The sequence below is a fragment of the Agrilus planipennis genome, unplaced genomic scaffold (assembly GCF_000699045.2).
Source record: "Agrilus planipennis isolate EAB-ADULT unplaced genomic scaffold, Apla_2.0 scaffold6, whole genome shotgun sequence".
Lineage (NCBI taxonomy): Eukaryota > Metazoa > Arthropoda > Insecta > Coleoptera > Buprestidae > Agrilus > Agrilus planipennis.
In genome coordinates, this window is record NW_020439302.1 from 261,612 (window position 1) to 282,633 (window position 21,022).

The 21,022-nt window shown below is 35.8% G+C and overlaps 1 protein-coding gene across 1 annotated transcript; it reads left to right on the forward strand.

Moving 5' to 3' along the window:
- The first annotated feature begins 1,017 nt into the window (after positions 1–1,017).
- On the forward strand, positions 1,018–3,943 carry LOC108732665 (extracellular serine/threonine protein kinase four-jointed). Its single transcript, XM_018463586.1, has one exon. It carries the CDS (start codon positions 2,439–2,441, stop codon positions 3,891–3,893), a length of 1,455 nt encoding a protein of 484 aa, XP_018319088.1. The 5' UTR covers positions 1,018–2,438; the 3' UTR covers positions 3,894–3,943.
- The last annotated feature ends 17,079 nt before the right edge of the window (positions 3,944–21,022 follow it).

Genomic DNA, 21,022 nt, shown 5'->3' on the forward strand with positions numbered 1-21,022 from the left:
GTGCAGAGTTATTTTTATTAGATTAGTAGAATGCGTCATCACAGAGGGTTGTCAGTCCTGAGATTGGTTAGACTTTTTCCTATCCTGAGATAATCTTCGCATTTTCCCAAAACTAGAACATCCCACATCCTTAACTACTATATTTGTGAACAATAGTCTACCTCTACTCCTTTTAACTCCTATTCCTGCTTCTAATATGTCTGTAACTAGAAAGTGTTCTATCAACCTATCTCGTCTGTTTCTTATTAATTTCCACGCTTCTAACTTTTCCTTTTCCACCGCGCCCACCGGACATGTTACTACTTTTTGTTGAAGATGCCTCAACCCTGCGTTACCCTCTATTTTATATCTCTACTGCTCCTTCCGTCCTGAGTTATCTGACTTCGTATATACCGAAAATCAGCCGCTTTAGTATTTCATCTCCATCATCTTCCAATAGTTGTTAATATTAAAGGTTCCTTGGGGACGATTTAGAAGAAAGGAACTGATTTCAGGAATAATCTTCACAAGAGTTAACATCACAGGAAATATCAATTATTAATGCCATCCCTGTAATAGTATCACAGAAGAAACGTGACTGTTTGTGATCCATTTGGTCTGTTAAAGAAAAGAAATCGATCTTCTGGTCGAACCGACCAATACACACGTCCAGCATTTTTAAAACCTATTTATCATCCCAAGTGATTCATCCGGACGTGGTACTGTCAAGTCGCAGGGGACCTCTCTCTCACCGACCACCACCAAAGTTCGTATTTCCCATGAGTTCCCGATACCGTATTCCCAGAAACTTCCCCACCGTTCGGTACTTTCGCTGCACATCGAATCCAACACTTGACGCTGCCTCGGTCAACAATTATTTTGTTATAGAACAAACAACGAGCTTTATGTCGTCCTTCAAAAATACCATATACACAAAGGGGCACACATATACACCACACCATACCACCACCTACCTGTTCCACCGTCTTCTCCAGAGCAACACGCGGAGCTTTCTCTCCCATCTCTGTCCCATCCTACGGCGCGCATTCCGTCCCTGTTTCACAGACAACGAAATCCCCTACGACCATCTCGTTCTCGCCAAATATGTCAGGTATGTCCACCGTCCCGCTCTCGCCTATTGTCGAGTCTCTTTCAGCTTCTGCCAGTCGAACACAGTCGACTGTCGACTTCAGCATTCAGTTTCAAGTCGACCGACGTACGGTTCGGACGTACCATATATACGACCTCTGTGTTTCGTTCTCGTTTTTCAATCCCGTTTTGTATTGTGTATAAAATTAAGTCTGTGCCCTGTCGATGCCGGTTCACAATAACCTACGAACGTAGTTTGGTGTATCTATAGAAAAATCCGAGACTCAATTTGATTCGTTGTCAGTCGAGTGCTTATATATAGTATAGTTCTATCCGACTGTCAAATGATACTCTTTTGGACAGTGGACCCATGCACGGATAGAGTTTCATCTGGTATTAGTTGTGATGCACTAGGAGAAAAAGAGTGTGGAATGTTGTAAACTGCCGCATGATCCAATATCGTTGCAGAACCGGTAAAACTCAAGCGCCAAGAAGAGAAAGAAGTCTGTATCTATTGTAATATCTGCTTGGCGTCACGGAATTCGTTCATCAAAGGGCTGGGATCCGGAGCGATACTGATAAAACTTACTGTAGACGACGAAATTTCGTTTCGAAAACTGTTTTGACGCCGTTCTGGTCCGTGTGTGCGCGGAAAGTGATTTTGACACGACGTTTTCCCGGAACCCTGAGGTGTGAATAATTTTGTCGGTGGAGGTTTACGAACGATACCGGTATGAAATTTAGTGAAGATAAATGTTCAGAAAATAGCTGTTGGGCCTTGAGAGCGCAGCTGAGTTGATCGGCCGTGGCAAATCGTCGGCGATCCTCCACTGCGAGGAACCTGCGTACAGGAAAAGCCAGCTGACAAAACGAATTAGTCAAATTAATTGGTCGAGTGTATAAATCTCCGTCCGCTCGCGGGGATAACTGTTATAATAAATAGAAACATCGATAAAATTTGCCCGCTCGTACTGTTTCCGGACCGTCGTAAGCGTTGCCGATCGCATAAAATAAAAAGCGATAATAATAAAAGAAAAGGTCCAATTGTACGTACGTATACGCGCGACAAATTTGTCGCGAAAACTAATCGAATAAATCCGAGTCCGTAAAAACGGCGCAAAAAGACGAAAAACACGATGTTAACATGCTGTAGTCGGGAACGGGTTTAATTATGGCCGTTTCTGCGACCGGGGAACATTGAATAAAGTGCTTAGACCGACAAATGAATTTACATAAACAGGCTCAGCTGAAACAAGAACAAAACCACGACACGGCGAGCTGCTTGTACGACAATATTTAAAGACACATTATGCATTGTTTTATAAACATTCGACTACACAACTTAATTCGTGCGACACCTCGTTCGTCCAATGAGTAATGACTCAACGGGACGAAGAAAACGCCGCCTGCTACGTTTATTCAAATTAATCGTACGACTCAAGCTGCCCACGATGTCCGCTTACACCAATTTCACCGAAAAAAACTGTGCCTTTTTGTGCTACACCGAACTGAAAAACCAACCGAAGGCCCGGCCGTTCTTCAGGAACTTTTGCATCGTGAGTGTTTTCCTTGCGTTCCTGATAGGTCTGTCGGTAGGAATCTTGATACCCGTGCTGTGCTTGCAGCGCTCCCACAGGACTCATACTAATAATAGCAAATCAACAGGCCATTTTCTGCCAAGCCCCTCCGCGATACGGACGATATTCCTGAACAATAGTTACGGTTTTAAAAATAATTTAAATAAGTCTAGCAATAGTGATAAACGTTCGATAAAACAGGACTACAACGAATATCCTACAGTTTCGTTCATTGACAGGCAATCGTTCGTCCGTTTAAGCCAAGACCTTGTCGAAGACGGGATATACTGGGGATCCAAGGTGGAAAAAGCTTTGCCGGAAGGTTACGGCAAGAAGAAGCACGAACTGTGGACGAACTACGTCCAAAACGGCGTAGCGGTAAAGCTCCAGGCAGGATGCGGAAGGATGCAGAATCGCATGGTCGTGTTCCAAGACGGAACCCAGGGATGCGTGAGATATCGCCAGAACATCGACCAGATCCAAGGGGAACTTTTCAGTTTCTATCTAGCGCAAATATTGAAATTACCAAACCTGGCCCCGTCAACTGTCAGCGTGGTAGACTTGAAATCGTCGCTTTGGCAGAACCTGGCGAAAGACATCGCCGCGGCACAATGGAATTCGAACAAGCCCATTGTACTCACTCAGTTCATCGGAAACTTGGACTCGGCAACAATACCGCCAGTGTTTAAGCCGGCGGAGCGTCACCTTAACAAGTACGACGTTCATAATATGACAAAGAACGAAATATTGGACGAGGACGTGTCACTGAAGAAGTTGGTCGAACTCGCTCAATGGTCCGATTTGATTATTTTCGATTATCTGACCGCCAACCTGGACCGGATCGTGAACAACCTCTACAACTATCAATGGAACGTGAATATAATGGACGCGCCGGCCCATAATCTCGCAAAGAAGTTAGACAGCGATCTCCTCCTATTCCTCGATAACGAATCCGGTTTGTTACACGGCTACAGACTATTGAAAAAATACGAAATATACCACTCGCTACTGCTCGACAATCTGTGCATATTTCGTAAGCAAACGACAAACATCATTCGCGAACTGAAAGAGAAGAGAAACATCGGTACGTTGATGAGACGGATTTTCGAGAAACAGAACAACGCTCAAGTGAAAGACGTGCTACCAACTCTGCCGGACAAAAGTGTGAAAATATTGAACGAACGAATCGAGCGCGTTCACAACCAAATAGTCAAGTGTCAAACCATGTTTAGAGAAGACGCCACGTGAATACGCCGCATACCTACTTCAAGCCGTAGGAGAATCTCTCGACTGATCGAAGAAGAATGCAGGTGGTGTTCGTTCTTGTACGGAGTTGTTGCTGTCGTGCTGTTGCTGTCTACCCCCCCGAGAATTCGATGCTGTGGGTAAAAACTACTCGAACATCGTATATATTATATATATATATATATGTATCTGCCTATGTATGTGCATGCGTGTGTGTGTGTGTGTGTATGTATGTGAAGAGATTTGAGAATGACTCACATTTTTTGTCGGACGGCTATCATGACACAGGGCTTCTATTTAGTACCGTGTGATCCCGAGCCACATAAAGTGCTCTTTTCAAAAATAATTAATTTCGACGTAAAAGCCAGGCGCTACCAAACGCAGCCGAAAATTGGTTTTTAATTAACCTTATATGTACGATCGGATCGAGCAATGTTCATTCCGAAATTAAACTCGCTCTTCTTTTCGACCAAATTCCGCTCGACAAATAAACAGACGGTGTAACTAACGAAGCAACTGTATCGTAATTACTATATAGGAACGAATTTCTTCAAAAATTTTATTTTAATTTATTAATTTTTTTATTTCCGCACTCGCAAATTGCCATTCTGACACCAAGGACTTTGCAATTGGTGTGAAATATTTCTTCACATTTAAAAGTTTTAGCATTCATTAATTGTTTCTAAAAATTTTATTATTGGTGCTGAATTTGGTTACTTAAACTCTTATTTTGTTCATTTTACGACAATATAATATTACACACGCAATAATCATTTAAACAATAAAGATATTAGATATTAGATAAAAACAGTTGGGGTTCTTTCAGGGTTACTTCCGATATTGACCCTTGACTCAATTGAAATTTTAGTACTTGAATAATTCAAATTTCCAAAAAAAAAGGTCTCATCCGACTGAAAATGCCACAACTATCCACAAATCGTGAATCACACAATAAGGGTATATATAATTAAATAATTTTATATCTGCTATAAAAAAAACTTTCTCTTTGACGAAAACTGTTGTGTTGATGTTTTTCAATTGAATATTAAACTTTATTACAACACTTAAGAGAGTTATTAATGAAAGAAACGTTAAGAAATCGTTTGTTTTATGAAGGCCATTAAAAAAGATACTTATACATTTCTTAAGTATCCTGAAAGTAATTCAAATGTGTAAGGAATTATTGGAATACCGAGCTTGGAAAGCTATTTTTATTAACATTTCGTAACTTTAATTATTGTGGAGTAACTAATAATTGTCGTATTAAATGCCAAAGAAGGATATTGTAAGTAATTAATGCTTAATGACATTTAAATTATTATTTTACGTAATCGTCCTTTATTGCGACTATGAGACAAAAACTAATAAAAAGTTGAAAATCTTTACACCACAAATATTTTTATTTGCTGGTATATTTTTAACTTATAAGTTGTATAAGTCGCGATTTTACGTTCTTAAACAGTGCGATTTTTTTTATAAAAATTCAAACATCAACCATATGGCCGATGTGTCTCGTTTCTAATAATACTTTCTATAACAGTACTTTAAATAGTTGCATTGTATCTTATTTACGATCGTTTAACTGATCTTAGCAGTTATCAGCAATTGACCTTTGTAAATGGCACTACAGAGAAAAACTTTGACCATTTGTAGTTCTCTTAATTTGGTAGGAATTACAAAGCTGTATTATCGGATACAATTTATTACTTGCAATTGTTTTATGACGCCAAGGAAATTGGTTAAATCGTATCGAGGTTATGCATGCTCAATTGTTTTATGAATCAGTGGAATCAAGAAATTCCTTTCTGCTTAAATGAAGTTGAGGATTAATTGCAAAATATCAATATTACAGAACTAAACTAATATTAGGTGCTCGAAATTATATTCGAATCAATTAGAATATTGAAATGTTTCAATAGTTATCCACAATCAAATATATTCAAAAAAATATTTATTCAAACCTCACACCTCCAAATATTTAATTATTCAAATTCCAATTTTTTATGCTGTTGTTTGTTTTTGAGTAATAAAAATTAATGCAGAATTTTTAAAGATCTAATTCTTTTGATATCGAGTGAAGATTGATAACGTTTGATGATTGTGATTGAGTGTTCGAATCATTAATTAAAATTTCACATATTTAAATATTTGATCGTGTCCGACGAAAGGACATGGTGGTGGTAATACCACCCCTAGTCACTAATATTTAAACACACCGAAACTGGAAGATTCTTTATTTCAAATCATATTTAGTACGACAAGAATGTAACTTCTAAAACTGATGTTAAGGAGCATTTAGGCTGACATAATTCATTTCTAACATTAATGTTAGGAATAGTTTGCGTTTATTTCCAATATTGCCCTGTCGCATCGGTTCCAGAAATTGTTATACAATGTCATGCCCATTCATTAATTAATGCCTATAATATCACAGAGGAGAAAGCTCAGGGTCAGGTTTGGACTGTAGGTTAGATGACTGAGCTTTTTCAATTCAATTATTGGTAAACCCATCGATTAATTAATGCTTACAATAACACAGAGGAGAGACCTCAGGGTCAGGTTTCGACTGTAAGTTAGATGACTGAGCTTTTTCAATTCAATTATTGGTAAACCCATCGATTAATTAATGCTTACAATAACACAGAGGAGAGACCTCAGGGTCAGGTTTGGACTGTAAGTTAGATGACTGAGCTTTTTCAATTCAATTATTGGTAAACCCGTCGATTAGTTAATGCTTATAATAACACAGAGGAGAGACCTCAGGGTCAGGTTTGGACTGTAGATTAGGTGACTGAGCTTTTTCAATCCAATTATTGGTAAACCCATCGATTAGTTAATGCTTATAATAACACAGAGGAGAGACCTCAGGGTCAGGTTTGGACTGTAGAGGAGAGACCACGGAGCCAGGTTTATTGGTTAGATGACTGAGCTTCTTCAGTCCAATCATTGTCAAATCCATAGATTCATTAATGCCTATAATAACACAGAGGAGGTCATTGGGTTGGGTTTGGACTATTGGGTAGATGATAGGGCTTTTGCAAGCGAATTGTTGTCAAATCCATCGATTCATTAATGTCTACAATAACGCAGACTAGGTTTGAACCATAAGGAATCGTATACATGATGTCAAAGTCATGGATTCACTAATGCCTGTAATAACTCATCTAACTCATACAATATGTACATATCCACGTGCACTCAAACTAAAACTTTATTTTTGGCGGAGTTCCCAGACAGTTGCCTGTTTCTCCCACAGGAAAGATCTGCTGCTACGATTAAGTCCGTTCATTCATTCGTACGGTTCTCCCCCACTCCACGTCACGCCGTTGCTTTTTACCGTGTTATTAACAAACAAACGGCGTTTTTACAACCTCGCCAACTACGATTTTCACTTAATGATTTTCTGAGGAAACGAATCGTCTCATCCGCCGCCCGTCCGTCCCACCGGGTATAATTAAGGCCGTTCGGCCCGCCGCTTATGCTTACGTGCACGTTTGTATTTTTATGTGTGCGTGTGTAAGACGGGAACGATTTAAACGAGAACGCCGGCACCGCCCCCTGCCGCCCCCTTGACACGTTCCGTCACAATGCACTTCACAAAATACACAAAAAGAAGACCGTCCTTCCTCCTTGTATTTCGAAACGTCTTATTATTTATTAATGGGAACATCGAGCACACGCCCCCCGTCTCGTGACCGAACAAACAGTATTCGTAAATACGGACCTGTAATTTATTACAGTACTCCTTTAAAACGAAGGAGTCAATAAATAAAATAAAATAAATCGATGATTTTTTTTCTTAATTATATGGAAAATCTTGTTGAAAATGGTAAAAAAAAATACTGTGAAAGTTAGAGCTCTTAATATTAATATTAAGAGGTGCCGCATCGTAAATTTCAGTTTCCCATTTAAATAACATGGGAACGACGTTCTCTTGGATTTTGGAATTTTTTAACTCTCGTTAGAGTTAATATTTTAAAATGATCAAAACAAATTTTTATACAAAATTTAACGCTCTACAAAAAAGGTCTCTTACAGTGTTTTGATATATTCATTTTTTCAAAAGTTATTTAACGTTAAAGTTGGATTGGTTTAAAATTTTTACATTTTTCTTAATTTCCGACGCAACCATCAACTTTATGGGAAAATTTTATGACACATTTTTTGTAGAGAATTTAATTTTCTATAATTTATCTCTCAAAAAGTTNTGACATTTATTTAAAAAAAATTTCAGTTTTTTGCAGGTAACTTATGATCTTCAAAAAATATCAAAAACTTTTTGAGAGATAAATTATAGGAAATTAAATTCTCTACAAAAAATGTCTCATAAAATTTTCCCATAAAGTTGATGGTTGCGTCAGAAATTAAGATTTTCGATATAATTAAGAAAAAAAAACAGTCTAGTGCACAGGGTAGTATTTCAGATAGGTAGCAGTTTTTTATTAATATGTAGGCAAGGTAGTGGTGGACATAAACCTGGTTTTCAAGGTCTCAAATTCGGTCTTCTACCCCTAGAGCCTAGATCTAATCAAAAATCCTACAAAAAATTTAGCTGAGCTTTTTTGTAGCTAATGAAAAATGCTTTAAATTAAATATCAGAAGGAAAAGTCAAAAAACGAATGTCTAAAAATATTTACAGTAATAACATTGTCTTATTTTAATTTACATATGCATTTATAGAGTACCAATAAAATTAATTCCAAAATACATTCATCACAACAAATTTTACTAGCGTCCGTTAAGTCAAGTTTGTTGTGTACTGAACATTACCCTATATAACTTTTTGGATAATAATTTCACTCACTACAAAACAATGTTTATATTATTGTTTTTATTTATTGTTCTGGTACGTACCATTTTTTAATTATTTCAATTACACTGCAATAATGCAAATGGTTAAATATTTAATTGCAATTCGCGCGTTCCCGTGAACCCATAAATCTGTTGAAAATTTAGCAACATTTATGCGTTACTTCTCAAAATTTGAGATAATTATCACCTTCCATTTCCTTAATTAATGAAGCGTTAACTTATCCTAAACATTTATTACATAAACACAAAGCATAATAAACGATTTCTAAATCTTCCGAGGTAATTGTGGTAGAAGTAGTAGCAGTAGTAGTAATAAAAATGACACTTTGATGACGCATTTTCTGCAGTTTTGTTGTCTGCATTATCTATGTAGTATATATATTTTACAAACCTCATCTTTCAAGAAGCAAACTGTTATAAAAAGCGCTAATTGGATATATTTACGACATTTTTCTAATTAAGCATGTAATTAATTACTTCCTTAAATATTTTATTACCTACGGACTTTACGAACAGTAGCATAATATTGTATGTATATGCTAATTTAATTGAACTATATTATGGCAAAGAACGTGACTTAAAGTTTCCTAGTAGCTAGTACCTCCTAATCATTTACAGTTTATAAAACTTTTATACTTCATAAGATATGACTATATAGTAGGGGTCGAAATTTTTCATAATTATTCAATTTTTTTTACGATTTTATTTAAATATCCAAAGTATCCATTATTTAAATATTTCTAAATAATCAGATACTATTTGACCAATCAAATATTTAATGTCCCATCCTACGGCGCGCATTCCGTCCCTGTTTCACAGACAACGAAATCCCCTACGACCATCTCGTTCTCGCCAAATATGTCAGGTATGTCCACCGTCCCGCTCTCGCCTATTGTCGAGTCTCTTTCAGCTTCTGCCAGTCGAACACAGTCGACTGTCGACTTCAGCATTCAGTTTCAAGTCGACCGACGTACGGTTCGGACGTACCATATATACGACCTCTGTGTTTCGTTCTCGTTTTTCAATCCCGTTTTGTATTGTGTATAAAATTAAGTCTGTGCCCTGTCGATGCCGGTTCACAATAACCTACGAACGTAGTTTGGTGTATCTATAGAAAAATCCGAGACTCAATTTGATTCGTTGTCAGTCGAGTGCTTATATATAGTATAGTTCTATCCGACTGTCAAATGATACTCTTTTGGACAGTGGACCCATGCACGGATAGAGTTTCATCTGGTATTAGTTGTGATGCACTAGGAGAAAAAGAGTGTGGAATGTTGTAAACTGCCGCATGATCCAATATCGTTGCAGAACCGGTAAAACTCAAGCGCCAAGAAGAGAAAGAAGTCTGTATCTATTGTAATATCTGCTTGGCGTCACGGAATTCGTTCATCAAAGGGCTGGGATCCGGAGCGATACTGATAAAACTTACTGTAGACGACGAAATTTCGTTTCGAAAACTGTTTTGACGCCGTTCTGGTCCGTGTGTGCGCGGAAAGTGATTTTGACACGACGTTTTCCCGGAACCCTGAGGTGTGAATAATTTTGTCGGTGGAGGTTTACGAACGATACCGGTATGAAATTTAGTGAAGATAAATGTTCAGAAAATAGCTGTTGGGCCTTGAGAGCGCAGCTGAGTTGATCGGCCGTGGCAAATCGTCGGCGATCCTCCACTGCGAGGAACCTGCGTACAGGAAAAGCCAGCTGACAAAACGAATTAGTCAAATTAATTGGTCGAGTGTATAAATCTCCGTCCGCTCGCGGGGATAACTGTTATAATAAATAGAAACATCGATAAAATTTGCCCGCTCGTACTGTTTCCGGACCGTCGTAAGCGTTGCCGATCGCATAAAATAAAAAGCGATAATAATAAAAGAAAAGGTCCAATTGTACGTACGTATACGCGCGACAAATTTGTCGCGAAAACTAATCGAATAAATCCGAGTCCGTAAAAACGGCGCAAAAAGACGAAAAACACGATGTTAACATGCTGTAGTCGGGAACGGGTTTAATTATGGCCGTTTCTGCGACCGGGGAACATTGAATAAAGTGCTTAGACCGACAAATGAATTTACATAAACAGGCTCAGCTGAAACAAGAACAAAACCACGACACGGCGAGCTGCTTGTACGACAATATTTAAAGACACATTATGCATTGTTTTATAAACATTCGACTACACAACTTAATTCGTGCGACACCTCGTTCGTCCAATGAGTAATGACTCAACGGGACGAAGAAAACGCCGCCTGCTACGNTTAGTCACAAAGGCCGATGTGGTACTTCATCTGTAAGAAATGAAAAAAATGTGAGTTATTTTGTATAAAAGTTTGCCTATTTTTTCTTGCCCCTTTGCATTAACCCCTCGCCCTATTGATTGTTTTATCCTGTGAGAACAAAGGAAGAACACTTTGTACCACCTTGTTGTTGTAAAATATGAAAATTGATCGCTTGTAATAATGTATAATAATAGTTAATTTTAAAAATATTAGCATTTTATTGGACTGAACATTGTAAATATTAATTTATATAATAACACGAAACCTACTACACGGTGCCATCTGTCGAACATGCCATAAAATAAAGAAATATTCGTATAAATGTGCCTTCAGTATATTGTCCCTTGAGTGAGTAAGTACTGGTTTATAGTTTAATAACAATAATAACTGTTTTTGTATCTGCAAGAATTCAAAAGTTTATTTTTCTATTTTTTTCTGGTACTAAACTAAATAACAGTTGTGTTACGGCTACAAACGAGTGCTTACATACTAGGCATGTTTTGTTTATGTAAAATTAGTTTTTTTGTATTTATTGTAAATTGAAATTGTGATAAATAAATAGATAAGTTCGGCGCGGCCATTTGAAGCCGTCGTCTTTCGCAAACCAAATACTATACATTATAAGTTATTGCTGTATATAATTTTACTTGTAATTTATGCAAAATTGTAAATAAATCAATTTTTCTTTCACACACATTGTTGCATTTCAATTTCACACTTTCGAAGTGAAAACTGGCTCTAAAAAGAACCTATAAATAAAAGAATAATTGGCATTCCCATGCATATATGTATTTAGGTAAGAAGGTATCTAATAAAATACTTTCAAAATTTATAACTTAATAAAGCTTTCCTTAAACAACAGCGCCCACTCCGATAGTGCGATATTTTTCGTCATTTAAAAAGCGAAAGCGAAGCGCAGCTCAACCTCTTAGGCGAGACATCGCATTTACTAATTATTAGATATTAAGTTTCGTATTTGCATCCTTTAAATCAGGGAAAAATATCGCACGTTCGATAAGGGTACAGTAATTGGTAAAAGAATATAAATAACTATTGCAAATTTACAGAAAATATTCAGATAGAATAGCTTCATAAAAAAATCAGCATTCGACTATGACAAATTTTTAAATACACAGTAAACTCTATAACAATCTCTGTATTTGTGGTGCCTCCAACTTAATACATTTTTAAAAGCAGTCGATCATTTACCCTTATGTGTAGAAGAACACAACTGAAGTAAAAACTTTGTCAAAAATTAATGTGAAAATTAATTTTCAATTTTTTTACCCAATACAAACTGCCTTAGGTTAATGAAGAGAAAATTTGTTGCTTTTGCCACACCCTCATTAACATGAGGTAGTTTGTAGTGGGCAAAAAATTGAAATAAATTTTCGCATTAATATTTGACATTAACCACTACTAATGTGGAAGTGTTTCATATATATAATATTGAAAAACCTTGTCGGAAACCTATCAACTGATTTCAAGAAAATAAAGAAAGAAAATGTACATTGGCGTCAATATAAGTATAATATATAGGGTTGCAAGTAATTGTTTTTTAAAAAGTACCTACTTGGATTATGGATATTTAAACATTGCAATATTTGCTACCATAAAATATCAATTTTAGGAAAAATTTGTTTAACGATCATTTTTTAGTAAATTCTAATTTTTACCTATTCAAAATTAGAATTTACTGATGATTCTTATAGACAGAATCAGGGCATCATTGACATTGGTATGCCAGTAATTACAATGCTGCCAAAAAAGAGAAGCCGTGAAACTTCGTGAGTCTTGTCTTTTCCTACCGCCAGCTTAAAGTTCCTAGATTCATCCGTTAAAAAAATAGTTAAAAAATAAAGTAAAAACAAAAAAGAGAATACTGTAAAGTAGATTCACGGATCTGTATTCCTATAATCTAAAATTTATTGAACATTGTCGTAAGGACTGGTTTTAATTAAAACGTGCCTAGTCGCAGCAAGAATGAAATAATTGTTAATTCTAGTTTTACCTAGTCAAAACTAGAATTAACTATAAAGGAATATGAAAACTAGTTTTTCTAGATAGACCACGTTTTAACTGATTTCGGGTTTTTAGGGTAACATTTTGAAACAATTCTAATATAATTCCGAGTCCTAATAGCTGTGTGAATAGTTATTAGTATTAAACAAATACAGATCACAATAGATTATTAAATACTTGGATCTTTTCAATTGTAATTTTGACAGGGTCACTAACAGTCAATTACTTCGTCGTCTTATGTTTTCTGAGGTGCCTTTATTGCTATTAAACGCTTACAAACTACAGATAATCTTAAACACAATGAGTATTCAAACAGAGTAGGCTATTTTTAATCATAAGAAGCCATTCTTATTCCGCGCTGCATAGACTTCGAGAAAATTTGCCTTGAATTATAAAACCATTTGTATTCAAGGAATTAAATGTAAAGGCAGTAGGCCATTTCAGGCAATTGATATGTGAGAACCTTATTTAAAAATGGTTGTTCTATTCACAATCACGTTCATTTTTCACTCTTTTTCATTTGTAATTAATTTTACATTTCATAATAACAGTAAATTACTTGAAATACTACGAAATTTACTATGTAGATTCATAATTTATTCATAATCCTTATGAACAAGACGAAAATAATCACGAATTTATTAATATTCAACAAATAAAAATAATAAAGTAATTTTTTTATTATAACTTACCGCGCACTTAGTNTTATACGGCTTAAATGTGAAGTTGGGTGCAAAAGAATACAATTAAATCCTCTGTCGGGAAAAAACGAAATGACTTTCCGAACAACCCGATATTTTACCCAATAGTAAATATTCAGGATTCCTAAAACAAGTAAAAGAATTTATTCTGATTTATTCGTTTAACTTTACATAATTTACAAAGATACTGAATATACAACCGAAAAATACGATTAAAATACAGTAGTACGTTTTTCTGAAGAATACGCTAACTTGAGGAGGTAGTAACGTAGTATTATTTAAAGCTATGTCACATCATCGCTAAGTAAATATATGCCTAAATAAGACAGAAGACCTCACCACCGGAGTCGAAACGAATTTTTAGACTGCCGGTCGGTCACCAACCGAGTTGTCTTAAATACTTCCACAAATATTTAATTTGACGCCCAGCGTGCTGATACAGTTTAAACAAACTTTACTAATAGACAAGACATGATTTTTTCCAAATACAACCAGAAATGAATGCCAAATCAAACAACAAATTTTAATATTTACCGACAAGACAACTGACGAAACAGCAAAGGCAGATGGCGCTAAAATAGCCAAATACTATAAAGGCATGAAATCAACTACAGATATACTTGGTCTTAAACAAAACGAAAGTAAGAAATCGTGGATAACAAACGAGATTGTAGCATTAATAGAAGAAAGGGGGAAATACAATAAGAGAAGAAGGGCAAAAAAGATATAATAAGGCTATAAAGTGTGAAATAATTAGGAAGTGTAGGGCAGCTAAGGAACAAATGATTGATATGAGGTGTAAAGAAGTAAAAGAAAAGTTTGAAGTAGGTAAAACGGATAAGATTTATAATATAATTAAAAGGAATTTAGAGATGTAGGGTACAGCAATAATATAAGAAACGAGGCAGGGGTCATTCTGATAGAAAATGAGGAAAAGGCACCCAGGTGGAAACAATACTTAGAGAGAACCTATACGCGGGCAATGAGTTAGGAGATATATCAGACAAGGAAGATAGTGTGGATATAGATGAGCTGGATTATCCCATAATGAGAGAAGAGTTCGATGTAGCATTAAAAAACTTAAAGAATAATAAGGCACCAGGTGTAGACGGGATACAGGAGGAAATTCTAAAACATACAGGACAAGAGGTTAGAGATCGTATGCTTAAGCTAGTTAGTCACATTTTCGAGGCGGGGAATGTCCCATAGGATTATAAACGAAACGTGGTAGTAACCATACCTAAAAAGAGAGGCGCGGATGGGTGCAAGACATTTAGAACAATTAGCTTAACTTTCCATGCATCAAAAATCTGAACTGGAATTGTACAGAGGAGGATGGAAAAAAGGGCGGAAGGACTATTAGGGGAAGATCAATTTGGGTTTAGAAGGAATATAGGTACGCGGGAGGCTATTCTGGCTTTTCGCGTAACAATAGAGAAAACGATAGAAAAAGGAAAGAGTGCATATATAGGATTTATAGATTTAGAAAAAGCTTTTGAGAATAGTAAATGGGACAAGATGTTAAACATACTTAAAAATGAAGGGATGAGTTACAGAGATAGAAGAGTGATATTTAGTTTAGGGAAATTATGAAGCTGGAGCTGCAACATAGAAAAGTGAATATTAGGAAGGAAGTCCGACATGCACACTGTCTACGCTACTATTTAATCTATAATCATTAAAGACAGTATAACTGTAGGGATAGTTAAACAGGGGCAAAAGATTAGAATGCCTAGATTTGCACATGACATAGCAGTATTAGCATCTAGCAAGGAGGAGTAAGAGATAAAATAGAAGCGGTATTGACAAAGCAGTGTTGTACGAAAATATATAAAAGTGCCTAAAACAAAAATACTGGTATGCAAGGGAAAATAAGGAAAGAGCGAATATAAAGATAGGAAACGAAAGATTAGAAGAAGTGGCTGATATTAGGTATCTAGGAAGTCAAATAAGTCAGGACGGAACAAGTAGCAGGATCGAGTCGCTTTCAATAAAAAGAAGTTAATTTAGAAATTCAAAGAAGATTGTTAAAGGTGTATGTTTAGAGCGTTGCGCTTTACGGGTGCGAAGCATGAAGAGGTAGATCTAGATAAAATTACTGTTCGGAAATAGTTAAGGATGTGGGTTGTTCTATTGAATTGACCGAGCGGCATGGCCTAGAGGTCTAGACCATTGCTTAGCATTCGGGAGGACGCCGGTTCGATTCCGGGTCCGTCTGCCTTGGTCCAAGTTTTTCTGTGGTTTCCTTGGATCACTTAGGCAAATGCTGAGGCAGTAATATTCCACAGATAATCTTTCACTCTCTTCTGTCTTCATTTCGTCCGTCTCATCTTTCTCACCCGAACCACCACCCACCCATTCCCACGATTCCTGAAAGCAGGCTGAAGAGGGCCTTCCGCCCTACCTTCCGGCATAGTCCGGAGGGACTGCCCGCCCACCAGCATTACTGGCTGGTGGGAATGAAACACCCAAAAGTTTTTTTTTTTTTTTCTATTGAATTGTACGAAATAAAGGAATGTATGTAAATTATGGTAAAACTACTCCTACCCATCATTTCTAACTTCCTTTCTGCTTCCTATTTTTCCAAATCAAACAATACCACACTTATTACAATTTTACGTCGTTATCAACTAGGTACACATTGTTAAAGAAAACATAAGAGTTACAGAATCAGCGCTAATAGTCCCGCGTCTGTCATTTGCATTTATATTAATGCATCAGCTACGTACTCGGGCCTGGTATTATAACATATACACTAACTGTAACTAACACACTTCGCCATTGTATTCAAATCGACGCAATGGGAAAAGTCGGTAGTTAATATAATATAACGAAGTTAACGTTATTTTATTGTACAGACAATGGCCACTTCCCACAAGAATCACAAATTCCGAATGAATTATCAACTAAAACAAAAACGCTCGTTTATTGGGCAATAAAACTGATTCTTTTAGGTTGATGATCGACGTAATGTGTCGAGAAATAGATAAACAGTATGTTACCTATTGAGATGGATATGGTAAGAGCAATGTCGTCTGGATGCAATACTAACAGACTTTTACAGGACTCTGAGGTATGAGATTACTATGTGAGTGTTCTTTTAGGCAATTTGTTACGGTTCTATCACGTTATCCAATATATATTAGGGCATCAGAATCAATTTTTGGTTAATATAACACATACTCTTCATTATTTACACTAGATTTTCACTCTGATGATGAGAGAAAGTATAAGGTGATTCTATAACAGAGCAAGATCCCAGAGCCCACCAACATTACTTCTTTTCTAAGTAACAAGATGAATGGGATTTCTTAAGGTCTGAGTGCTAATTTTTACATAATTTTTCACAGAATATTGTTAAAAATTAATAATCAACCCTGCGAGACACTTCCGTAGGCGGTAATTTCTGCCAAACACTTCAAAGTTCGCAAAAAACAGATCGTAACTTTATTTATAGTCTGAGTCTTCTCTTCTAAATGTGATACATAGGTAACTATTTCAATACTTTTTGGAAGCAGCCAGACCAGTTGTAGGGGGCCAAACATCTCCTAGACACAATTAAAATGTCGCGTATACTCAGCGACATTTTTGGTCTCGCTGCTCACAATTGAATTGAAATTGTTATCTAATTTAAAAATTAAAACTCCGATTATAAGTAAAATTACGATCTGTTTCTTGGTAACTTTGAAGCATCTGACAAAAATTAGATACCGGCTATGGCAAGTGTCTGACAGTGTTGATTATTAATTTTTAACAATTTTCTGGAGAATCTGGGATTTTGAACTGTAAGTACTAAGGATTCCATTTTTTTGTCACTGCTCCTACTACTTCCGCAACCAAGATTTTGGATATTTTATTGTATGCAATTAGAACTAGTTTTCTTGGCCGTGATGATATAATCGCAATGCCCTATTGAAATTATTGAATAACGGTATTTGACAAGGCAGATACTATGTTACCAATCTGTCTGAAACCGTAAGAAAGTGAAGAGTTTCATTCATGTAACCCGATCCAGCGGAAGACTAATGGTTCGGAGGTGCAATACATGCAGTTCCGTTGTAAGGAAGATTGTGTTCCTCGTGGAGATTATGTTCCAAAGATAGAGAGGATGTACGGCTTGATACTTACTACTGAAGATATTTTTTCATCTTTTTATCTTCTGTAATGCATAATCGGAGGTATGTTCTCTTAACATAATTAAATTGAAATATCCACTGTCCTTTATCAGTAATTATTATACTAATCAAAAGTAGAAATATGCATATGATTCTATTGGATTATTTCAATCAAAAATTAAGTATGCTTCTGTACATATACGTCGGGTAAAGTAATAGAATCATAAAATATTGACTAAAAGAACACAAGAAATAAAAAGGCGATAATTGACAAACTCAATTTAGCAGAAAATTTGGAAATATATGAGAGATAATTGTTCAAAATAATAAGCTTTTTAATCAATTTGTTATCACGTTTTTGTTACAAATTACATTACAAATAATTTGTTGTTTAGTTTTGCGATTAAGTATGCCAGGCTGTTGTTGAAACAATCTGTAATACAACACAGAATAAATGTAACATGCAAGTTATTTTTTTTTTAAATTTGGGGAAGGATTTTCTGGCCTGTGGTCAATATAAAAACTATTGGTGGAAGCGCCTACCTCGAAATATTGAGTTAAGTATAATCTATAGAAATGAAATTAATTTCCATATTAATTACACCCAATACTGTATACATAGATTCCTACAGCTATGATAAACTGAAAAGTTGGATATATTTACAGTACTTCTAAAATTAATCAAATGCATAGCTATAGTTCTACAATGTAGAAGTATTGTCTCATAAAGTTTAACTCAAATATAGAAATAGTGTAACTTGCGATATAATTCTAATATTTGTAATTAATTTTACATTTCATAATAACAGTAAATTACTTGAAATACTACGAAATTTACTATGTAGATTCATAATTTATTCATAATCCTTATGAACAAGACGAAAATAATCACGAATTTATTAATATTCAACAAATAAAAATAATANTTTTTTTTTTTTTTTCTATTGAAATGTACGAAATAAAGGAATGTATGTAAATTATGGTAAAACTACTCCTACCCATCATTTCTAACTTCCTTTCTGCTTCCTATTTTTCCAAATCAAACAATACCACACTTATTACAATTTTACGTCGTTATCAACTAGGTACACATTGTTAAAGAAAACATAAGAGTTACAGAATCAGCGCTAATAGTCCCGCGTCTGTCATTTGCATTTATATTAATGCATCAGCTACGTACTCGGGCCTGGTATTATAACATATACACTAACTGTAACTAACACACTTCGCCATTGTATTCAAATCGACGCAATGGGAAAAGTCGGTAGTTAATATAATATAACGAAGTTAACGTTATTTTATTGTACAGACAATGGCCACTTCCCACAAGAATCACAAATTCCGAATGAATTATCAACTAAAACAAAAACGCTCGTTTATTGGGCAATAAAACTGATTCTTTTAGGTTGATGATCGACGTAATGTGTCGAGAAATAGATAAACAGTATGTTACCTATTGAGATGGATATGGTAAGAGCAATGTCGTCTGGATGCAATACTAACAGACTTTTACAGGACTCTGAGGTATGAGATTACTATGTGAGTGTTCTTTTAGGCAATTTGTTACGGTTCTATCACGTTATCCAATATATATTAGGGCATCAGAATCAATTTTTGGTTAATATAACACATACTCTTCATTATTTACACTAGATTTTCACTCTGATGATGAGAGAAAGTATAAGGTGATTCTATAACAGAGCAAGATCCCAGAGCCCACCAACATTACTTCTTTTCTAAGTAACAAGATGAATGGGATTTCTTAAGGTCTGAGTGCTAATTTTTACATAATTTTTCACAGAATATTGTTAAAAATTAATAATCAACCCTGCGAGACACTTCCGTAGGCGGTAATTTCTGCCAAACACTTCAAAGTTCGCAAAAAACAGATCGTAACTTTATTTATAGTCTGAGTCTTCTCTTCTAAATGTGATACATAGGTAACTATTTCAATACTTTTTGGAAGCAGCCAGACCAGTTGTAGGGGGCCAAACATCTCCTAGACACAATTAAAATGTCGCGTATACTCAGCGACATTTTTGGTCTCGTATATCAGACAAGGAAGATAGTGTGGAGATAGATGAGCTGGATTATCCCATAATGAGAGAAGAGTTCGATGTAGCATTAAAAAACTTAAAGAATAATAAGGCACCAGGTGTAGACGGGATACAGGAGGAAATTCTAAAACATACAGGACAAGAGGTTAGAGATCGTATGCTTAAGCTAGTTAGTCACATTTTCGAGGCGGGGAATGTCCCATAGGATTATAAACGAAACGTGGTAGTAACCATACCTAAAAAGAGAGGCGCGGATGGGTGCAAGACATTTAGAACAATTAGCTTAACTTTCCATGCATCAAAAATCTGAACTGGAATTGTACAGAGGAGGATGGAAAAAAGGGCGGAAGGACTATTAGGGGAAGATCAATTTGGGTTTAGAAGGAATATAGGTACGCGGGAGGCTATTCTGGCTTTTCGCGTAACAATAGAGAAAACGATAGAAAAAGGAAAGAGTGCATATATAGGATTTATAGATTTAGAAAAAGCTTTTGAGAATATTAAATGGGACAAGATGTTAAACATACTTAAAAATGAAGGGATGAGTTACAGAGATAGAAGAGTGATATTTAGTTTAGGGAAATTATGAAGCTGGAGCTGCAACATAGAAAAGTGAATATTAGGAAGGAAGTCCGACATGCACACTGTCTACGCTACTATTTAATCTATACATCGAAGACGCGATCAACATCATTAAAGACAGTATAACTGTAGGGATAGTTAAACAGGGGCAAAAGATTAGAATGCCTAGATTTGCACATGACATAGCAGTATTAGCATCTAGCAAGGAGGAGTAAGAGATAAAATAGAAGCGGTATTGACAAAGCAGTGTTGTACGAAAATATATAAAAGTGCCTAAAACAAAAATACTGGTATGCAAGGGAAAATAAGGAAAGAGCGAATATAAAGATAGGAAACGAAAGATTAGAAGAAGTGGCTGATATTAGGTATCTAGGAAGTCAAATAAGTCAGGACGGAACAAGTAGCAGGATCGAGTCGCTTTCAATAAAAAGAAGTTAATTTAGAAATTCAAAGAAGATTGTTAAAGGTGTATGTTTAGAGCGTTGCGCTTTACGGGTGCGAAGCATGAAGAGGTAGATCTAGATAAAATTACTGTTCGGAAATAGTTAAGGATGTGGGTTGTTC